Source organism: Saccopteryx bilineata, chromosome 1 (genome assembly GCF_036850765.1).
Source record: "Saccopteryx bilineata isolate mSacBil1 chromosome 1, mSacBil1_pri_phased_curated, whole genome shotgun sequence".
Classification (NCBI taxonomy): domain Eukaryota; kingdom Metazoa; phylum Chordata; class Mammalia; order Chiroptera; family Emballonuridae; genus Saccopteryx; species Saccopteryx bilineata.
The window spans coordinates 108,978,014-108,995,771 of record NC_089490.1 but is presented as its reverse complement, the minus strand read 5'-3'; the positions used below and the strand labels follow the sequence as shown (position 1 = coordinate 108,995,771).

The following is a 17,758-nucleotide window of genomic DNA, read 5'->3' as shown; positions in this document are numbered from 1 at the left end:
TAGAGTTTGTGGCTGCCTCTGGTAGGCCCAGGTGCACATGGAAATACCAGCTGCACACCTAGGCTGGCTTTTACCCACTCTGAACCTGGGGGAAGGTCTGTTTAAAAGGTCCCGGTTCTCTGAGTCCTGCCTCCTGCAGCCTCTATCTGTTGGCTGTTTGTTGTGCTCTGCCACTGTAAAATCCTCTGCTAAAGTCTAGAGCCCATGGCAATCCAGGGATTAGAAAGAGTGGTGGGTTTGGCTCCACCCCTTGGTCCCAGGTGTCAGGCTGTCCAGACTTTTTTCATAGACTTCATAAAGGTGTGGCCCCAGGAGTCTGGTGGTTGTGGTCTCTGAGGCCCAGAGGTGTGATCTTCCTGCTCTCTGGACAGTTTCTACTGAGTCTCTGGTGAGGTGGAATCAGCAGAATTAGACTCAGGAAGATGTGGGGGAAATCTCCAACCTCCACACCAAAAAAATGAGTCACTGGCATGCTTCTTGCCTCTTGGCCTCTCAGAATGACCCAGTCTCCACGACTAGGGTAGAAGAGACTCCCCATGGTGAATCAGTTGCTTTTCCCAGTCTGATGTTACTCAGAGGAGACTGCTCCATTCAAGAAAGATGGCAACTGCAGTATTGGAAAATGACTCAGCACAGAGGTTCTGGTGGCCATCCCACAACATGTCTCTCCCTGGGCCTCCAACTTTATACTCTCCTCATGCAACTCTCAGTTCTCCCCTCTACTGGAGCCCTGAGTAAGTGACTATGAATAAGATTTTCTGTGTAGGCCCTTCAAGACAGAGCCTGCATCTCTGAGAGCTCCATCTCTCTCTCACAGACAGAAACCTAGCTCTCTTCACCTCTAAATGCTGTGTGGGCACTTTTTCTAGGGGCTCTAAGATGGGGCTCCAGTCCTGGAGGTGAGGACCCACACCTCTCAGGGCAACCCTCCCCACAGTGAGAGTCTGTCCAGACCCTCAGCCACCGCTTGCTTCTGGGAGCGGGGCCACCTTTTCCTCGTCTCCACCTTTCCTACCAGTCTTGATGTGTCTTTCTCTGTGATCCTTGGTTATAGACTCTTCTTCATTTAGTCCAAAGTTGATTTTTCAAGATGATTGCTCTTAAGTTAAAATTTAATTTGGTCCCGGGAAGCGGCAGTTAGAACATCTACCTACTCTGTCATCATCTTGGAATCTCTTATTTCAATTCTTTACCTTCTATCCTGCTTTCTGTTAATGTGTTCAGGTTTACTGTTTAGACTATGGTTACTGCTGACTTGCTTACCTTACAGTTGCTAAAACTCTTCTCAAATACCAGTGTCTCCAATAGCCAGCTTGCCACTACTTCAAGTCTTGTAATCCCTTTGTTAGGTAACAAACTTAACCTATTTTGTTAAGTTTGTTATTTTAAAAAACTTCCTATTTTAAAATTTTTTAATTTACATATTTGACTACATATGCTTATTAGGCATATAAAAATTCTTAATGTACTGACAACATGGCAAGAAATTTGAGTAAAATTTCCTGCTGTCAAGAATCTCATGATCTATCTGTGAGATTGTAAAGACAGAATCAAATGGCATGACAACATAAAATTTAAGCTGACAAAATCTTTCTTAATAGAGTCTAGAGTAGCTTCTTGCATGTGGCATAAGTATCCCTATAGGCCCATTCTATAGTCTTTTCTCAAACAATATCAGGGGGAGGTGGAGTAACTGACAAGTGGAGGTGGATTTCATGGAGTCTTGGACATTTTATAGATCTGGCCTCAGCTCTAAACTAGAGGAAGCCAACTCTTATATACAGATTGGCCCCTCCCATTCATACTCAGGCCTAATAGATGACACCACAAATAGTAAACAGTGTGTTAAATACAGACAGGTAGCCCATGGCTAGCTACACACAGTGTCTGACACCAACTTATACCTGAAACCTGCTTATGTGGATTCAGAACCATTGCAACCAGTGGTGGGTTTCACACTACACCAGAGCTCAACTCAACTAGCCACACAAGCAGCACACCCAAAGGGGGATTCTGGAAGACATTAGACCCTGTTGGAAACAACTCCATGTCAAGGGGCAGCCCCTGCACAATGACTCATATACAAAGATCAAGGTTTATCATTGTAATCAGTCAGCCTGAAAAATTAACTCCACCCACAAAAGGTCCAACAGCATTCATGACTCAACAAAACAGGAAGGTATATTTATTGCACAGGAAACAGTTCTAAAGCACGGAGCTCAGGTCATCTGGAAGATTGCACCACTGAGCTCAGCAAGACACTGTCATCATAAAGCCATCATAACCAGTTTTGGACTCAAAGCAGATATATCTACCTAATACACAAAAACCTGATGAGGAGACAAAGAAATATGCCCCAAATGAAAGAACAAGGGAGACACCTAGAAAAAGAGTTAAGTGAAATGGAAGCAACAAAACCACCAGAGGCAGAGTTTAAAATAATGGCTATGAAGATACCCAAAAACCTTAAGGGAAGAATCAGTGATCTTAGTCAGAAATTTTTCTTCTTTTATCAATTATGTTATTCTTTAAGTTATTGGTTTTAGCGATAGAGGAAGGGAGAGAGAGAAAGAGAAACAGGTACATTGAGCTGTTCCTGTATGTGCCATGACTGGGAACTAAACCAGCAACCTTTGTGCCTATGGATAATGCTCTAACTAACCGAGTTATCTGGGCAAAGTTTCAGTCAGAACTTAAACAAAGGTATAGTAAGCATTGAAAAGGACATAGAAGTCATAAAAAAGAATCAATCAGAAAAGAAAAATACAGTATCTGAATTAAAAAATATAATACTAGAAGGAATTAACTGCAGGTTAGATGAATTAGAGGATCAAATCAGTGATTAAGAGAAGAAGATAATAGTAATCACCCAAACAGAGCATAATGAAGAAAAGAGAATTTAAAAAATTAGAAATTTCTAAAAGACCTATGGAATAACATCTAGTATAACAATAACAGAATCATAAGGGAAGAATAAAAATCATATGCTCATATCAATATATCAGAAAAAAACATTTGGTAAAATCCAGCACCCGTTTATGATAAAATTCTTAGCAAAGTGGGAACAGAGGTATCATACCTCAATTTAATAAAGGCTGTATATGACAAACCCACAGCCAACATCACACTCAATGAACAAAACTCCAAGCCTTTTCCTTAAGATCAGAGACAGGGATACCCACTTTCTACATTGGTATTCAACACAGTACTGGAAGTCTTAGCCAAAACCATTAGACAAGGAGAAGAAATAAAAGGTATCCAAATTGGAAAGGAGAAAGTACAACTTCTATAATTGGAAGATGACATGATAGTCTATATATAAAGAAAACTCCAAAGACTCAACCAAAACATAATAGTTATAATAAATTAATTCATCAAAGTAGCAGGATACAAAATTAATATTCAAAGATTGGTGGCGTATTTGTACACCAATAATGAACTATCAGAAAGACAAATTAAGAAACAATACCACTTACTATTGCAACACATACAGGAAATGAAGTACCTAGGAATAAATTTAATCAAGGAGGTAAAAGACTAGTATTAATAAAATTATAAAATACTGAAGAAAGAAACTGAGGAAGATACAAATAAGTAGAAACATATACCATGTTCATGAGTAGAAAAAATTAACATAATTAAAATGTCCATACTACCAAAAGCAATTTACAGATTCAATATATAATTCCTATTAAAATACTAATGACATACCTCAAAGATATAAAACAAATATTTCAAAAACTTATATGGAAGAAAAATAACCCCAAATAGCCTCAGCAATCTTGTCAAAAAACAACAAAGTTGAAGGTATCACATCACCTGATATCTAACTATACTGCAAGGCCATAGTAATCAGAATAACTTGGTACTGACACAAAAACAGGCTTATGGGGCAATGGAAGAGAATAGATAGCACAGAAATAAACCCGTACCTTTATGGTCCATTAATATCTGATAAAGAAGGAAAGAACATTAAGTTAAAGACAATATCTTCAATAAATGGTGTTTGGAGAATTGGACACATGTCAAAAAATGAAATAGACCACCTTCTTACACTACACAAAAGTAAACTCACAAGGGATTAAAGACTTAAATTAAGCCATAAAAATGCTAGAAGAAAACATAGGCAGTAAAATTTCAGTCATTTCTCATGGCAATATTTCTGGCGATAAATCTCAAGCAAAGAAAATGAAGAAAAAAATAAACAGTGGGATTACATCAAACTAAAAATCTTTTGCACATCAATGGAAACCATCAACAAAATGAAAAGGCAACTCACCAAATAAGAGAACATATTTGTCAGTGATGCATCTGATAAAGGATTAATATCCAAAATTTATAAAGAACTTATATAACAACACCAACTAGACAAACAACCCAATTAAGACATAAGCAAAGGGCCTGAACAGACACCTTCAAAGAGAACATTCAGACGGCCAATAGACATATGAAAAAACGTCAGATATCACTAATCATCAGAGAAATATAAATTAAAAACACAAAGAGATATCACCTCACATCTGTCAGAATGGCTTTCATCAATAAGTCAACAAACAATAATTAGTGTTGGTGAGGATGTGAAGAATAAGGAGCCCTTGTGCACTGTTGGGTGGGAATACAGACTGGTGCAGCCACTGTGGAAAACAGTATTGAGTTTTCTCAAAATATTTAAAATGGAGCTGCACTATGATCCCAGAATTCTACTCTTAAGAATATATCCAAAAAACCTGAAACACTAATTCAAAAGAGGGCCTGGCCAATTTGCTTAGTGGATAGAGCATTGGCTCAGCATGCAGACATCCTGGGTTCAATCCCTGATCAGGACACACATGAGAAGTGACCATCTGCTTCTCTTCCTCTCCCTCTCCCTCTTCTCTCTCTCTTCCTGTCTTGCAGATAGCGGCTTGATTGGTTCCAGTGTGGGCCCTGCGCACTGAGGATAGCTGGGTTGATTTGAGCATCTGCTCCACAGGGGGTTGCCGGGTGGAACCCGGTTGGGATGCCTACGGGAGCCTGTCTCTCTATTTCTCCTCCTATCACTTAACAATAATGCACCCCTATATTTATTGTGGCATTATTCACAAGAGCCAAGATCTGAAAACAGCCAAGTACCCAACAGTAGATGAGTGGATAAACATTCTGTGGTACATTTATATAGTGGAATTCTAAATGGCCATAAAAAAAGAAGGAAGCTTTATGTTTTGTGACAGCATAGATGGACCAGGAGATTATTCTAATTGAAATAAGCCAGACAGAGAAAAACAAATACCATATGATCTCACTTACATGTGTAATCTAATAAATAAACTGATGAACAAAAGAAACAGACTGGATACCTGGAACAGACTGCCAGCTGTCGGGGGGGGGGGGGTGTTGTGGGTCTAGACTAAAGAAAGTGAAGGGATTAAGCAAAAGAAAGAAATGTGTGTTTGTGTGTGTGTGTGTGTGTGTGTGTGTGTGTGTGTATATATATATATATATATATATATATATATATGACACATAGACACAGACAACTGCATATTAATGGCCAGAGAGAAAGGTGGGGTAGGGTAAGGTGGGCAAAGGGTGAGAATAAACGGGTCAGAAACAGACTTCATTTGCAGAGATGATCCCATGATGCAGTGTGCAGATATGCTTTGTTGAGTTGTACACTTGAAACCGGTATGGTTTTGTGAACCAATCTCACCCCAATAAATTCAGTTAAAAAACTAGTTAAATTCATATGGATAATCTTTGTCTGAAATTATATGATATCACATTCATTTATGATACTTTAAAATGCTCCTGAACCATTCTTAGGGTAAAATCTATTTGAATGTTGCAGGAGTCTTTCTTCCCTAACAAGGTCTACAGACAAAGTATCTGATTGCTTTATTAAGAGATTTTTCAACTTCGTGAAATATTATTCTTTTTTTTTTTTTTTTTTCCACTTTTCTGAAGCTGGAAACAGGGAGAGACAGTCAGACAGACTCCCGCATGCGCCCGACTGGGATCCACCCGGCACGCCCATCCTGGGCGTCGCCATGTTGGGACCAGAGCCACTCTAGCGCCTGAGGCAGAGGCCACAGAGCCATCCCCAGCGCCCGGGCCATCTTTGCTCCAATGGAGCCTTGGCTGCGGGAGGGGAAGAGAGAGACAGAGAGGAAAGCGCGGCGGAGGGGTGGAGAAGCAAATGGGCGCTTCTCCTGTGTGCCCTGGCCGGGAATCGAACCCGGGTCCTCCGCACGCTAGGCCGACGCTCTACCGCTGAGCCAACCGGCCAGGGCTCGTGAAATATTATTCTTTGTTTCACTGGCTGGGTGTAGTCAGCAATAGTATTTAAACACTGTATTCTGTCAGGAAGACTTAACTGATTGTGAACTCTGATTTTGAGGAAACAGTGTTAAAGTTTCATTCTGTCTGCCACACATTGAATCTCTCTCCCACATTGCAAATATAAGTAGCATTTACAAATAGAACAAGAGGAAAGCAAAAGGATCAGTACAAATCTACCAGTTTCTAGGCATGCAAAAGAGTAATACTTGGGGGAGGGGGATCATGGACTATTTGAAAGCGATCACCATGACATTCATTTCTATATTCAAACTCTTTCAAAAGATTGTCATAAGAAATGTCCTGGTTTTACTGAAGTATACTTTACATAAAATAAATTGCTTCCATATATAGCCTGTGATTTGAAAGTATTGACAGATGTATAATATGCTCAACAAACCACCTTAATCTCAATACAGAAAATTTTCATCATGCCCTTTGTGGTTTATTCTTCCCTTCATCCCTTGCCTTACATAATCACTGATCAGTTTTATATCATTACAGATTCCTTCACATTTTCTAGAATTTTAATAAATGGAATCATACAGTATATGTTTTTTAATGTTTGTCTTTAATTTACTCAGCATAGTGATTTGGGGGTTCATCCAGGTTGTTGCATGCTATAGTTCATTGCTTTTTGCTGCTGAGTAGTGTTACACTGCAATAGTATAGATGATGGAAATTTGTGTTGTTTCTAGTTTTTGATTATTATAAATAAAACTGCTATGAGCACATGTGTGGTTTTTGTTTGTTTGTTTGTTTTTTGTATTTTTCTGAAGCTGGAAACGGAGAGAGACAGTGAGACAGACTCCCGCGTGCCCCCGACTGGGATCCACCTGGCACGCCCACCAGGGGCGAAGCTCTGCCCACCAGGGGGCAATGCTCTGCCTCTCCGGGGCGTCGCTCTGCCGCGACCAGAGCCTCTCTAGCACCTGGGGCAGAGGACAAGGAGCCATCCCCAGCGCCCGGACCATCTTTGCTCCAATGCAGCCTTGGCTGCGGGAGGGGAAGAGAGAGACAGAGAGGAAGAAGGGGGTGGTGGGTGGAGAAGCAAATGGGCGCTTCTCCTGTGTGCCCTGGCCGGGAATTGAACCCGGGTTCCCCGCACGCCAGGCCGATGCTCTACCGCTGAGCCAACCGGCCAGGGCAGCACATGTTTTTAAGAAAAAAATAAAGTACCAGTTATTTTTATACATTAGATGACACTTCTATACTATAGTGGTTACTGTTTTGGTACTTACTTGTTTTACTATGTGATCAAGATGTTTTAGGTCATAATTTAAAAATTATGTCAAAAGGTTGTATTGTGAGCTATTTAGATATCACTGTGTCTCATGAAGAAGGGAGTTTCTAATTAACTAACATTCTGCACATCTCTATTCATTCTCCAAGCTGTAGCCATCATGATCTTTCTAAAATGCAGCCCAGTGGCCAGGGCATTCCTGTGGTTAAAACCCTACAATGACTTTCTATAGTTCTTAGAATAAAAGTCTAAGCACTTTAACATATTCTACAATGTCCTCTAAGTCTTGATTTCCTACAATAGCTGTCCAACTTCTTACACACAGAGCTCTTCTTTGTACTAGTCTCTAACAAAACAAACTCTATAAAGTAATAAGAGGCAGCATACTCTCTTAGTTTTCAGTCACTATTTATTTTGATAAAGTTCATCTCTTTTGAATATTTATTTTTCCATTTCATCTTCTTACCCTCTGAACCCTTTTAATATACACACACAGATAAAGTTCAGATTATAAATACTAATGTATAATAAAAATACACATGGTTAATTTTAGTTTTATTTCTTAAATAATTGGAAAATTAAATATAAAGTAATATATATTGGATATTTGCATTTTTATTCTGTAAACTGCCTGTTCATCATCTTTGTCCCCTTTTAAAAAAAATTAGTATGCTAACTTTTTCTTATTTATAAGTGCTTATTATAGAAAAAAAGTTTTATTTTTACTGTACTGGAAGAAACCTGCTCTTCTTTATTGCTTTGGTATGTGACTTTCAGGCAAATAAAAAAAGAGTGATGTGAATAATTCATGTATTATTTAGAAGCTAAATGCTACCATCACAAAGGGCATATTACAGTAAACCTCTGAACAAGCATGAGAGCTTAAAGTCATTTATTTTTGTCAATAATTTATAATATTGAATTTTATCATAACTAAAATTTTTCTCCATTGTATTGTTGGGTATTTTTTTGGCCAATGCAGATAAAGCCTAATTTATTAAAAACATTATTTCAATGACCACTTTATTGTTATTATTTTAAAATGCCTTTGGAAGAGGGTTATAAAGAATCAGGATAGTTTGTTCATTCAAAACAGTAACTTAATTTGTGATAGTATCCCAAAATAATATGATTTCTTATACTGTCTTTCAACAAGCTCCCATAGGTCTAATGGTAAAAACTAACTTTTGTATAGGGTTTATATAGTTTACTATATTTTCAAGTTTACTTCATTTAATATAAACATATAAGTTTATTTCCAAATTTATAGATACTATATTTTAAAAATTATATGCAACATTTTAGATATATAAAAATTTAAATATAATACAATCAAAACTTACATACCTACTCTTCAGCTTAAAATAAAAAAACAAATTAGTTCAATTGAAACTTGTGTGTATTCATTTCTGAATATAGGTTTATTTTAATATTATTTCAAACTTTTTCTTTTTTTCCCCCAAAGAACTCTGCCTTCTTTTCTTTATTTTTTAAAAAATTGTGTTTATTAGGGTGACATTGGTTAATAAAATTGTATAGCTTTCAGGTGTACAATTCTATAATGCATCATCTGTGTGTTGTATTGTGTGTTCAACACCCCAAGTCATCTCCTTCCATCACCATTTATCCCCCTATACCTTCTTCTACCTCCTCACCCCCTTTCCCTCTGGTTATCACCATATTGTTGTCTGTGTCTATGAACTTTATTTTCTTTGCTTAATTTCTTCACCTTTTTATCAACGCCCCAACTGCCTTCTCTTCTGGCAGCTGTCAGTCTGTCCTCTGTATCTATGAGTCTGCTTCTATTTTTGTTTGTTAGGTTACTTTGGTCATTAGATTCCACATATAAATGAAACCATATGGTAATTGTTTTCTTCTGACTGGCTTATTTCACTTAGCAGAATACCCTCCACATCCATCCTGGATCCTTACTGAAATAAGTATGGTGGCCATTGAGGAATAAACATATTAAGATTGTGTTGAACAATTTGTTTTATAGAGTTGCTAATACAGTGTATTATGAGATACATTCTTCTGCATTAAAAGCAGACTCTGAACATGACTTCTTTATCCACAGCAGTTTTCTTCTCATGCCCTTTAGGCTCTCTGTTTTATTTTAAAATTTTCATTGTCCTATCAGTTATTAGTTAGACGACCTTCTATTAGTAAGTCATTTAACATTTAGTTTCCCAGTTTACCCTTAACTTTAACCTTAATCTCGAAATCTTTATTTACAAAATCAGGAACATGAAGTTAATCATTTTATGGATTTTCTAAGTTTCTTGTAAGGGAAAACATTTTATATATTCATGTGCATAAAGACTTCAGAAGATTATTTGACATATAATAATAAATAATAACTATGAATATTTCTTGCACTTATTTTGTCTAGAGACTATTAATCAGTAGAGGTAGAGTTTATTTCTTAAAAGTGAGACTACTTACTTTTAAGGAAACAATTTATAAAATTAGTGCAAAAATTGTTTTTTGATATTAAAACATTGTTCTCGTTCTTATTTCTTCTTATTTTTTCATTTCAGCAAACCCGAGACTAAATTTATGCCCTAATGACTGGGTTCAGGAGAAAGGGAAATGTTATAACTTTTTAAAAACTTTTAAATCATGGGTTGATAGCCAAAAATCTTGTTTAAAAATGAAGTCACATCTCTTGATGATCCAAGACAAGGCTGAACTGGTAAGATCTAATTTGCAATGAAAACTAACCCTTTCAGAAGCAGGAGAATTGCCTGACCTGTGGTGGTACAGTGGATAAAGTGTCAACCTGGAATCCTGAAGTCATGGGTTCAAAACCCTAGGCTTGTCCTGTCAAGGCACATATGAGAAGCAACTACTATGAGTTGATACTTTCCGCTTCTCCCACCTCACCATCTGTTTCTCTCTCTCTCCTCTCCTTAAAAACCATAAAGTAAAATCTAAGAAAAAAAATCATAATAAAAAAGAATCGGGAGAAATATGTACATTTTATAATCCAAGAATTATACTACAACTACTAATTGCCATTTATTGAATTCCTGTCATATAGCAGGCACTGTGGTAGGCACATTACAAATGTTATATAACTTAGTGCTCATAATAACCTAACCTAATGACATAGGCAGTATTTTCCCCATTTTCATAAGAAGAATCTACAGAGCTTTTTTTTTCTTGTGACAGAGAGGGAGAGACAGAGAGAGGGACAGATAAGGACAGACAGACAGGAAAGGAGAGAGATGAGAAACATCAATTCTTCGTTGTGACTCCTAGTTGTTCATTGATTGCTTTCTCATATATGCCCTAACTGGGGGTCTACAGCAGAGCAAGTGACCCCTTGCTCAAACCAGCGACATTAGGCTTAAGCCAGCAACCATGGGGTCATATCTATAATCCCATATTCAAGCCAGGGACCCCATGCTCAAGCTGGCAACCTCAGGGTTTTGAACCTGGGTCCTCTGCGTCCCCGACTGATGCTCTATCCACTGCGTCACTGCCTGGTCATGTGAATCTGCAGAACTTGACAGGTTGTATAAACTAGTCTATTTCATTCTCCAAGTAAATTGCAAAGCTAGGATATCCATGCCATCCTTTCACACTACCTCTTGGGGAGAAAAAGTTCTTTGAGGTACTTAGCAAAAGTATTACCAATATTTGGCAATATCCCTAGTAGCTTGGGTAGGAAATACAGGCTCTTATATTTTATTTGTGTAAAGTTTCACTAGGCCCCGCTTTTCTACAAGACAGCACATTGGTAAACAAAGCAATCCATGAGTAGTTGTTGCACTTTTAGGTAGACTTGTTCATTACTAGTTTTTGCTTCACATTCTCTTGATGAATTCTCTTAAGCAGAACGTGTGTTCACACAATGTATGCAAGAGTCATGTATTTTGAATGTCTTCCTATATTGATTTCCTCCTCAAAGTATGTAGAAAACCTCTTCAACCTTCTTAAGCTTTTCCTAATTAGGGAGATAAATATCAAAACCTTTTAAAGTCTGGAAAAAGTAGAAGAGGCTATTTAAATAAGTATAACTCAGTTAAATTCCTCTGGATCCTTTTTCACAGGATTTCATACAAACTAGTATACAAGATGGAATCTACTTTTGGATTGGACTGAACATCACACATCCACAAATAACATGGACTTGGCTGGATGGCACCCCATTGAATCCACAGTTGTGAGTGTTTAGCATTTGAATACAATTGGAGAAATATAACAGCTCAGCAGCCAATCCCAATGCCTACAGGGAACTTTCTGAAACTCTAGACAGCCAATTGGTTCTTTAGATTGAAGACTTTGATCTTTGTTAATGTATGCTCAGGAAATTTTCCTTAGACAAATAAAGATTCCTAAGCTAACTTATTTTCATAGTTGGACGTTGTTTTCAATTACCTATAATGCTAGAGGTAGAAATAGAAAATTGTAGTCAATATAAAATTCTCTAAATTTAAGTGCTTATGAAATGTTCTTTAAAGCTTTTCTTTTGTTTATTAGAAGGATTCTAATTATTAGGGAATATTAAGTAATAAGTTATACATAATACGAGAGGTCATTGACTCTTTTAAAATTCTTTTACCCCAATAAGCAATGTCTATATCCACTTTTATGTACCTCATTCATTTCAGCTTACATTCCGTAAGTAGAGAATACTGAATCTTTGGAGATTATGCACCAATCCCCCCAAAACACAGGCAGAAGGTCAAGGGATGGAGATTCAAGGTGAAGTCTTCTAATTTCAGTATCAAGGTTTTGGATATCATCAAAAGTTAATTAAACTTCTTGATTAAAAATTTAATTTTTATTTTTAAAATTAAAAGTTTGCTTCTTGTGGTAGCTTTCAGAGAGATTTAAATTTCATAAAAGAAGATAAAAAAGCACATAGATGTTTTTGAGTGATATAGCAGGCACCCCGAGCTGGTTGAAGGGTAGCATAAAATACTCTGAAACAGAATGTCATTCTTTAAATGAATATTTTTACCCAGAAACCATTTATTATATTTCTCTTTAAAATTTACACTTTGTACCCATGCCATACTCTCTGTACACAACACACACTAAATTAATTTAAACATTTTATCTATAATTATTTCTAATAGAAAACTATAACCATATTGTTAGAGTTATGTTCCTTCAACCTAAGTGCAAACTTGCTTTAAATTATTAATTTATAATCTGGTTTTTAAAATTGACAATATTTTACCTTATGGCTTATTTGTCTAAGACTCAAAAAAGAGAACTAAAAGGGGAAGTTGCCATCTTCAGCATGTAAAGTCTAGATGTACCAAAGAGTATTCTTTCCAAGGATCACTTGCAGACCCAAGGAGCCTCATTATACACAATTAGTGTGAGAAGATTTTTGAAAGGTGTGACATTTGGGATTTAGGTCTGACTTATTTTACAGAAAATTTCTTTAATATTTTTTTGAAAACCATACATATTTTTGGATGTGTTGATATTTCTAAATCATAAAATGATAAATATTATTATATTGTACGTTGTAGAGGTGGTATCATTCAATTATTACAGATATTCAAAAAGTTTGAATCGGAAATTTTAGAGTAGCAAAATGAATTTTTCTCCAAAAAATGGCAGGAATGTTTGAGCTATGATAACAAAATACCACATTGTAGATAGTGTATGAACAACAAAAATATATTTCTCACAGGTCCAGTGGGTGGAATTCTTCGGTCAAGGTGCAATCATGGTCATGTTTTGATGATAACCTTTTTCCTAGTGTGTAGCTAGATCCTTCTCACCATATCTTTATATGGTAGAAAGAATTAAGGATCTCTCTAGAGCAGTGATGGGTAATCATTTGAGCCTGGTGTGTCAAAATTCGTCAAAAAACCGAGCCTAACTCGGGTGGTGTGTCACTTCGAGAAAAACGGCCTAACCAGAAGTCCCAGAACTAGACGCTCTGTGCCGGAGTTCTGTTGTTTTGGCCTACAGACCTCTGGCACAGAGTGTCTACACCAGGGGTCTCAAATTCAACTCAGCATGTGGGCCGCAGAGCAAGATCACAGCCGTTCGGCGGGCCACACTAGGTCTACAAAGGCAACTGTTACGCAACACTTTTCTCACTGCAGTTGAAAACCAAAAAAATCAGTACAACAAGCACAATCGTACATGCAGTTTACTCAGTGTCACAAAACGACCAGAAACTGTAGTTCGCATCACAACTGCTGTTAACTAAGCTAATATCTAGCTTGGATGCTAGAGAAATGAAAAATACAAGTAGGCCCCTAGGCTTACTTAATTTTATCCAAAATATTTTGAACTTCGTGGATTAGTCTGCGGGCCGCACAAAATTGTTCGGCGGGCCGCATGCGGCCTGCGGGCCACGAGTTTGAGACCCCTGGTCTACACTATAGCAAATGTTTTATCCTTGGCTCCGGAGCCGAGGATGAAACATCCTTCTTGGCCTGCAGCCCCATACTTCTCTGGTATGCGACTTCATGCAGCCACGTGTCATTGAAAATGGCTACATGTGTCAGTGCTGACACACGTGTCATAGGTTTGCCATCACAGCTCTAGAGTCTCTTTGAACAAATTCCATTCATAAGACCTTCATCCTAATGACTTAATCACTGTCCCAAAGCCTTACTTCTTGATACTATAACATTGAGTGTATTAGGATTTTAACATATAAATTTGGGGGAACATGTACATTCAGACCATAGCACACAGCCTTAGAAACAGAACTTTGTATTTGTCTTATGTATGATAAAATGAACAATCTTCCTCCAAATTTTACAAGTTACATTGGCATAGTCATTATAGCCAGTGTATACCCTTATAAATTAAGCCCTCTTGAAAGCCCCACTTCTTAATACCATTGTATTTAGGGGTTAAAACATTCAGACAATAACAATCCTTCAAGATCTCTATTTTCATATGATCATATGGCATTGAGAAACCAGAATTTCTTATTCACATTTTTATTCCATGCAATATTCCTATTTATGAATGACCATTTTGATTAAAAAGCTATTTGTAACAATTTCTTCATTCTACAAGTCATTGTTTATTGTGCATTTCTTGTCTGAATATTACAGTGTCTTAGATATCTAGCTTGGAGAGTAGAGTAGTACATTATTTCTATGAAGAGAGAAAACACACAAAATGTATACCATTGTGCTTTTCCCCTACAGATTTCATGTCACGGGCAAGGTTGAGGACAAGGCTTGTGCTATGATAACAAAAAAGGGTGTTTTTTCTGAAAAATGTCACACTCATAGCTACTGGATTTGTCAAGATGCGATTTCTTCAGACAATGACCTCTAAATTGATCACAGGTATCTTTCCCATTAATATATTTTTATAAATGTTCTTTATTTACACATTTTTGTAGAAACACTTTGTTTCTACAAAACTGAGTCCTTAGTTCAACCTGATCACTCACACTATATTTCCATAGTCATTTTCCATTCATGAAGTGGCTATTTCAGACAGAAACTTTCCTTTTATCTCCTCAAAAATTCTCTGCTTGCACCTCTCAATCACCATTAACAGAGAAGCTTGAGTTGTTTGTTTGTTTCTTTCCTTTTTATTTTATTTTTTAAAGAGATGACATCAGATGATATTTTTCTGAACTTTCTACTATGGAGTCTACACATTTGTCTCCATCTCATTACTTTTTCTTTTCTTCCTAACACCAAAGAAGCAGTATCTCTCTGTCTAAATCCAATCTCCAAGTTTATAGTCAGGATTACATCAATTTTAATTTTTTTAAAATCCCTTCCTTGATTACTTCCTCTCTAACCTCACTTCTTATGTTTCCTTTTCTATCAGCAACTAAACATGCAAGAACAAAAAGAAAACTTTCCCTCAACCACATGTGGCTTCTAGTTTCTGTCCATTTTTCCCCCTGCTTCTTATAAGTCAAACTTCTTAAAAATTGTTGATGTTCCCTTTTTTCTCTTTCTACCACCCACTTTAGTTCTAAAATTTGGCCTCTGCTTTTCCTAGTATTTCACTAAAGTGTTCTTATCATATCACCAATGACTTTCTTCTGGCTAAATAAAATGAGAAATTTTTATCTTTCATTTTAACTATCAAGTTTGCTTATTATTGACCTACCCTTTGTTCTAGAAATATTCTCTAACTGAGATTTATGACACCAAATTGTATTGAACTTCAGTCTACTTCTTTAGCCATTTCTTCTCAGTCTTTCTTGCAGTGTCTCTATCTTCTTCTGAACTCTTAAATACTGCTGTTCCTCAGAATTTGTGTGGATTGTCTATAATACACAATTCTTGGCTGAATTCATCCACTGTATAATTTCAATTGCCATCAATTTATTGATAACTCATAAATTTTTATTTCTAGCTTAGACCATATTATAGTGGATTACCCATTGGGCATCTCTTTTTGAATATCTCAAGACCCCTCAATCCTCATATTTAAAAAATTAAACTCACTCAATAACAGGAATATGCCCACATTATTCTAAGCCAGAGTCCTTGGAGTTAATCATGACCTCTTTCATTTTTTTCACCTTCAATACTCAAACACTAATTTAAGGTCTGTTAATTTTACTACATAAATATTTCTGGAACTCATCTACATATCTTCATACCCAGTCTATCATCCTGGATAACTGCAGTAATCTTTTGGTTTGCTTCTAGTTTTGTCTGCCAAAGTCCATTCTTCATATCATGATATAGTGACTATCTAAACTTCACATAAGAGCACATTACTCACTACTTGATTCCTTTTAGTGGCTCATTATTATGTAAATATTTTTTTCTGTTTTTATCAGACTCTTTTTTCTCTGCTTCTCTTTATTCCTTTACCACTTTCATGTGTGTAATGATGTCGACACACTAAACTTGGTTCAGTTCCTCAACTGTATCATGCATTCTTAGGCTTCTAATCTAATCACATGTTGTTTGCCTCAGTTTAATAAATAACATTTTCCCTTTCTTACTCACCTTTTAAATTCTTTCTTATTTTTCAGGTGGCTAGTTAAGTGTCACTTGGAGGAAAATACTTCCTTGCCCATTCTCCACTCCAGACTAAATTATATGGTTTTGGTATATATTTTCATAGCTCCCTGTACTTATCTAATCTTAACAGCTAGTACGCTCTTTCTTAACCATTGTTTAACTAATTGTTTCTTAATGCACTGTAACCTATATAAGGTCAATAACCCTTACTATTGTTTGGAACAATGATGTAAAATAAATGATAAACAAGTACCTTAATTATTGAGTATATTTTTATAACGTGTTTTATGAGTTCCATAGCCCAACTTTTATTTGTTTTGCAGATCTTTTCCTAGTGTAGATAAGCATAACTTACATGTAGAGAAGATAAATCACTTTGTTGTTTTTTTTTTAAAAGAAAGTTCATTATTGGCCCTGGATAGCTGGCTCAGTGGTAGAGCATTCGCTACCCCCTTGTGGAAGTCCTAGGTTCAATTCCCACACAAGAGAAGCAACCATCTGCTTCTCTACCCCTCTTCCTCCTCCTCCCTACCCATTTTTTTTCTCTCTCTCTCCCCTTTACCTTAGCCATTGCTCCATGGGCTCCAGTGAGTAGGCTCTGGGCCCTGAGGATGGCTCAGTGGCCTCCTGCCTGAGATGCTAAAAGTAGCTCAGGTTGCTGAGCAATGGGACCAATGCCCACAGATGGGCAGAGCATCGCCCTGAGTGGATTCCGGTCCCGGTGCATGAGTCAGTCTTTCTCTCTGCCTCTCCTGCTCTCACTTAATTTAAAAAAAAGAAAAAGAAGAAAGGCCAGTGTTAAATTTACATGTGCTAATAAATAAAATCTTCCAGATTTGTTGTTCGTTTTTGTTTTTAACCTAAGACTACACTGTGACCTAGATCAGAGACATAATCACATTAAGGTTTGTTAATTAAATTTAAGTTTACCAACAGGAAATCTACTTTAAAACCTTAGATCCACTAAGAGTGAGACTTAAAGGATATACCAGAATTAATATATGTGATATATATATATATATTTCAAATACATTTGTGTGAACAGAAGTAATTACAATCTATAGAAATGAAATAGAAAACTTTCAACTCACATAAAAGAAATTAAACACAAGAAACATAAAACCATGTTTATTTAGTATGTGTACTATTTTATTAATGTGAACATTTAAGTATTGTGCAAAAAATGATTGGAGAGAAGTTACAATTGAGGGGCAAGAAAAAGTAACAAAAGATTCAGTTATCTCAAGATTTCTAATAT

At 36.6% G+C, this 17,758-nt stretch overlaps 1 protein-coding gene across 1 annotated transcript in view; it reads left to right on the top strand.

Moving 5' to 3' along the window:
- Positions 1 to 14,836, top strand: part of LOC136320008 (killer cell lectin-like receptor subfamily F member 1) — a 28,543-nt gene extending 13,707 nt beyond the window's left edge. The window contains exons 4-6 of the mRNA XM_066253158.1: positions 10,099 to 10,253; positions 11,617 to 11,729; positions 14,704 to 14,836. Coding sequence (XP_066109255.1) covers positions 10,099 to 10,253; positions 11,617 to 11,729; positions 14,704 to 14,836 — 401 coding nt within the window. The remainder of the gene's footprint in view (positions 1 to 10,098; positions 10,254 to 11,616; positions 11,730 to 14,703) is intronic.
- The last annotated feature ends 2,922 nt before the right edge of the window (positions 14,837 to 17,758 follow it).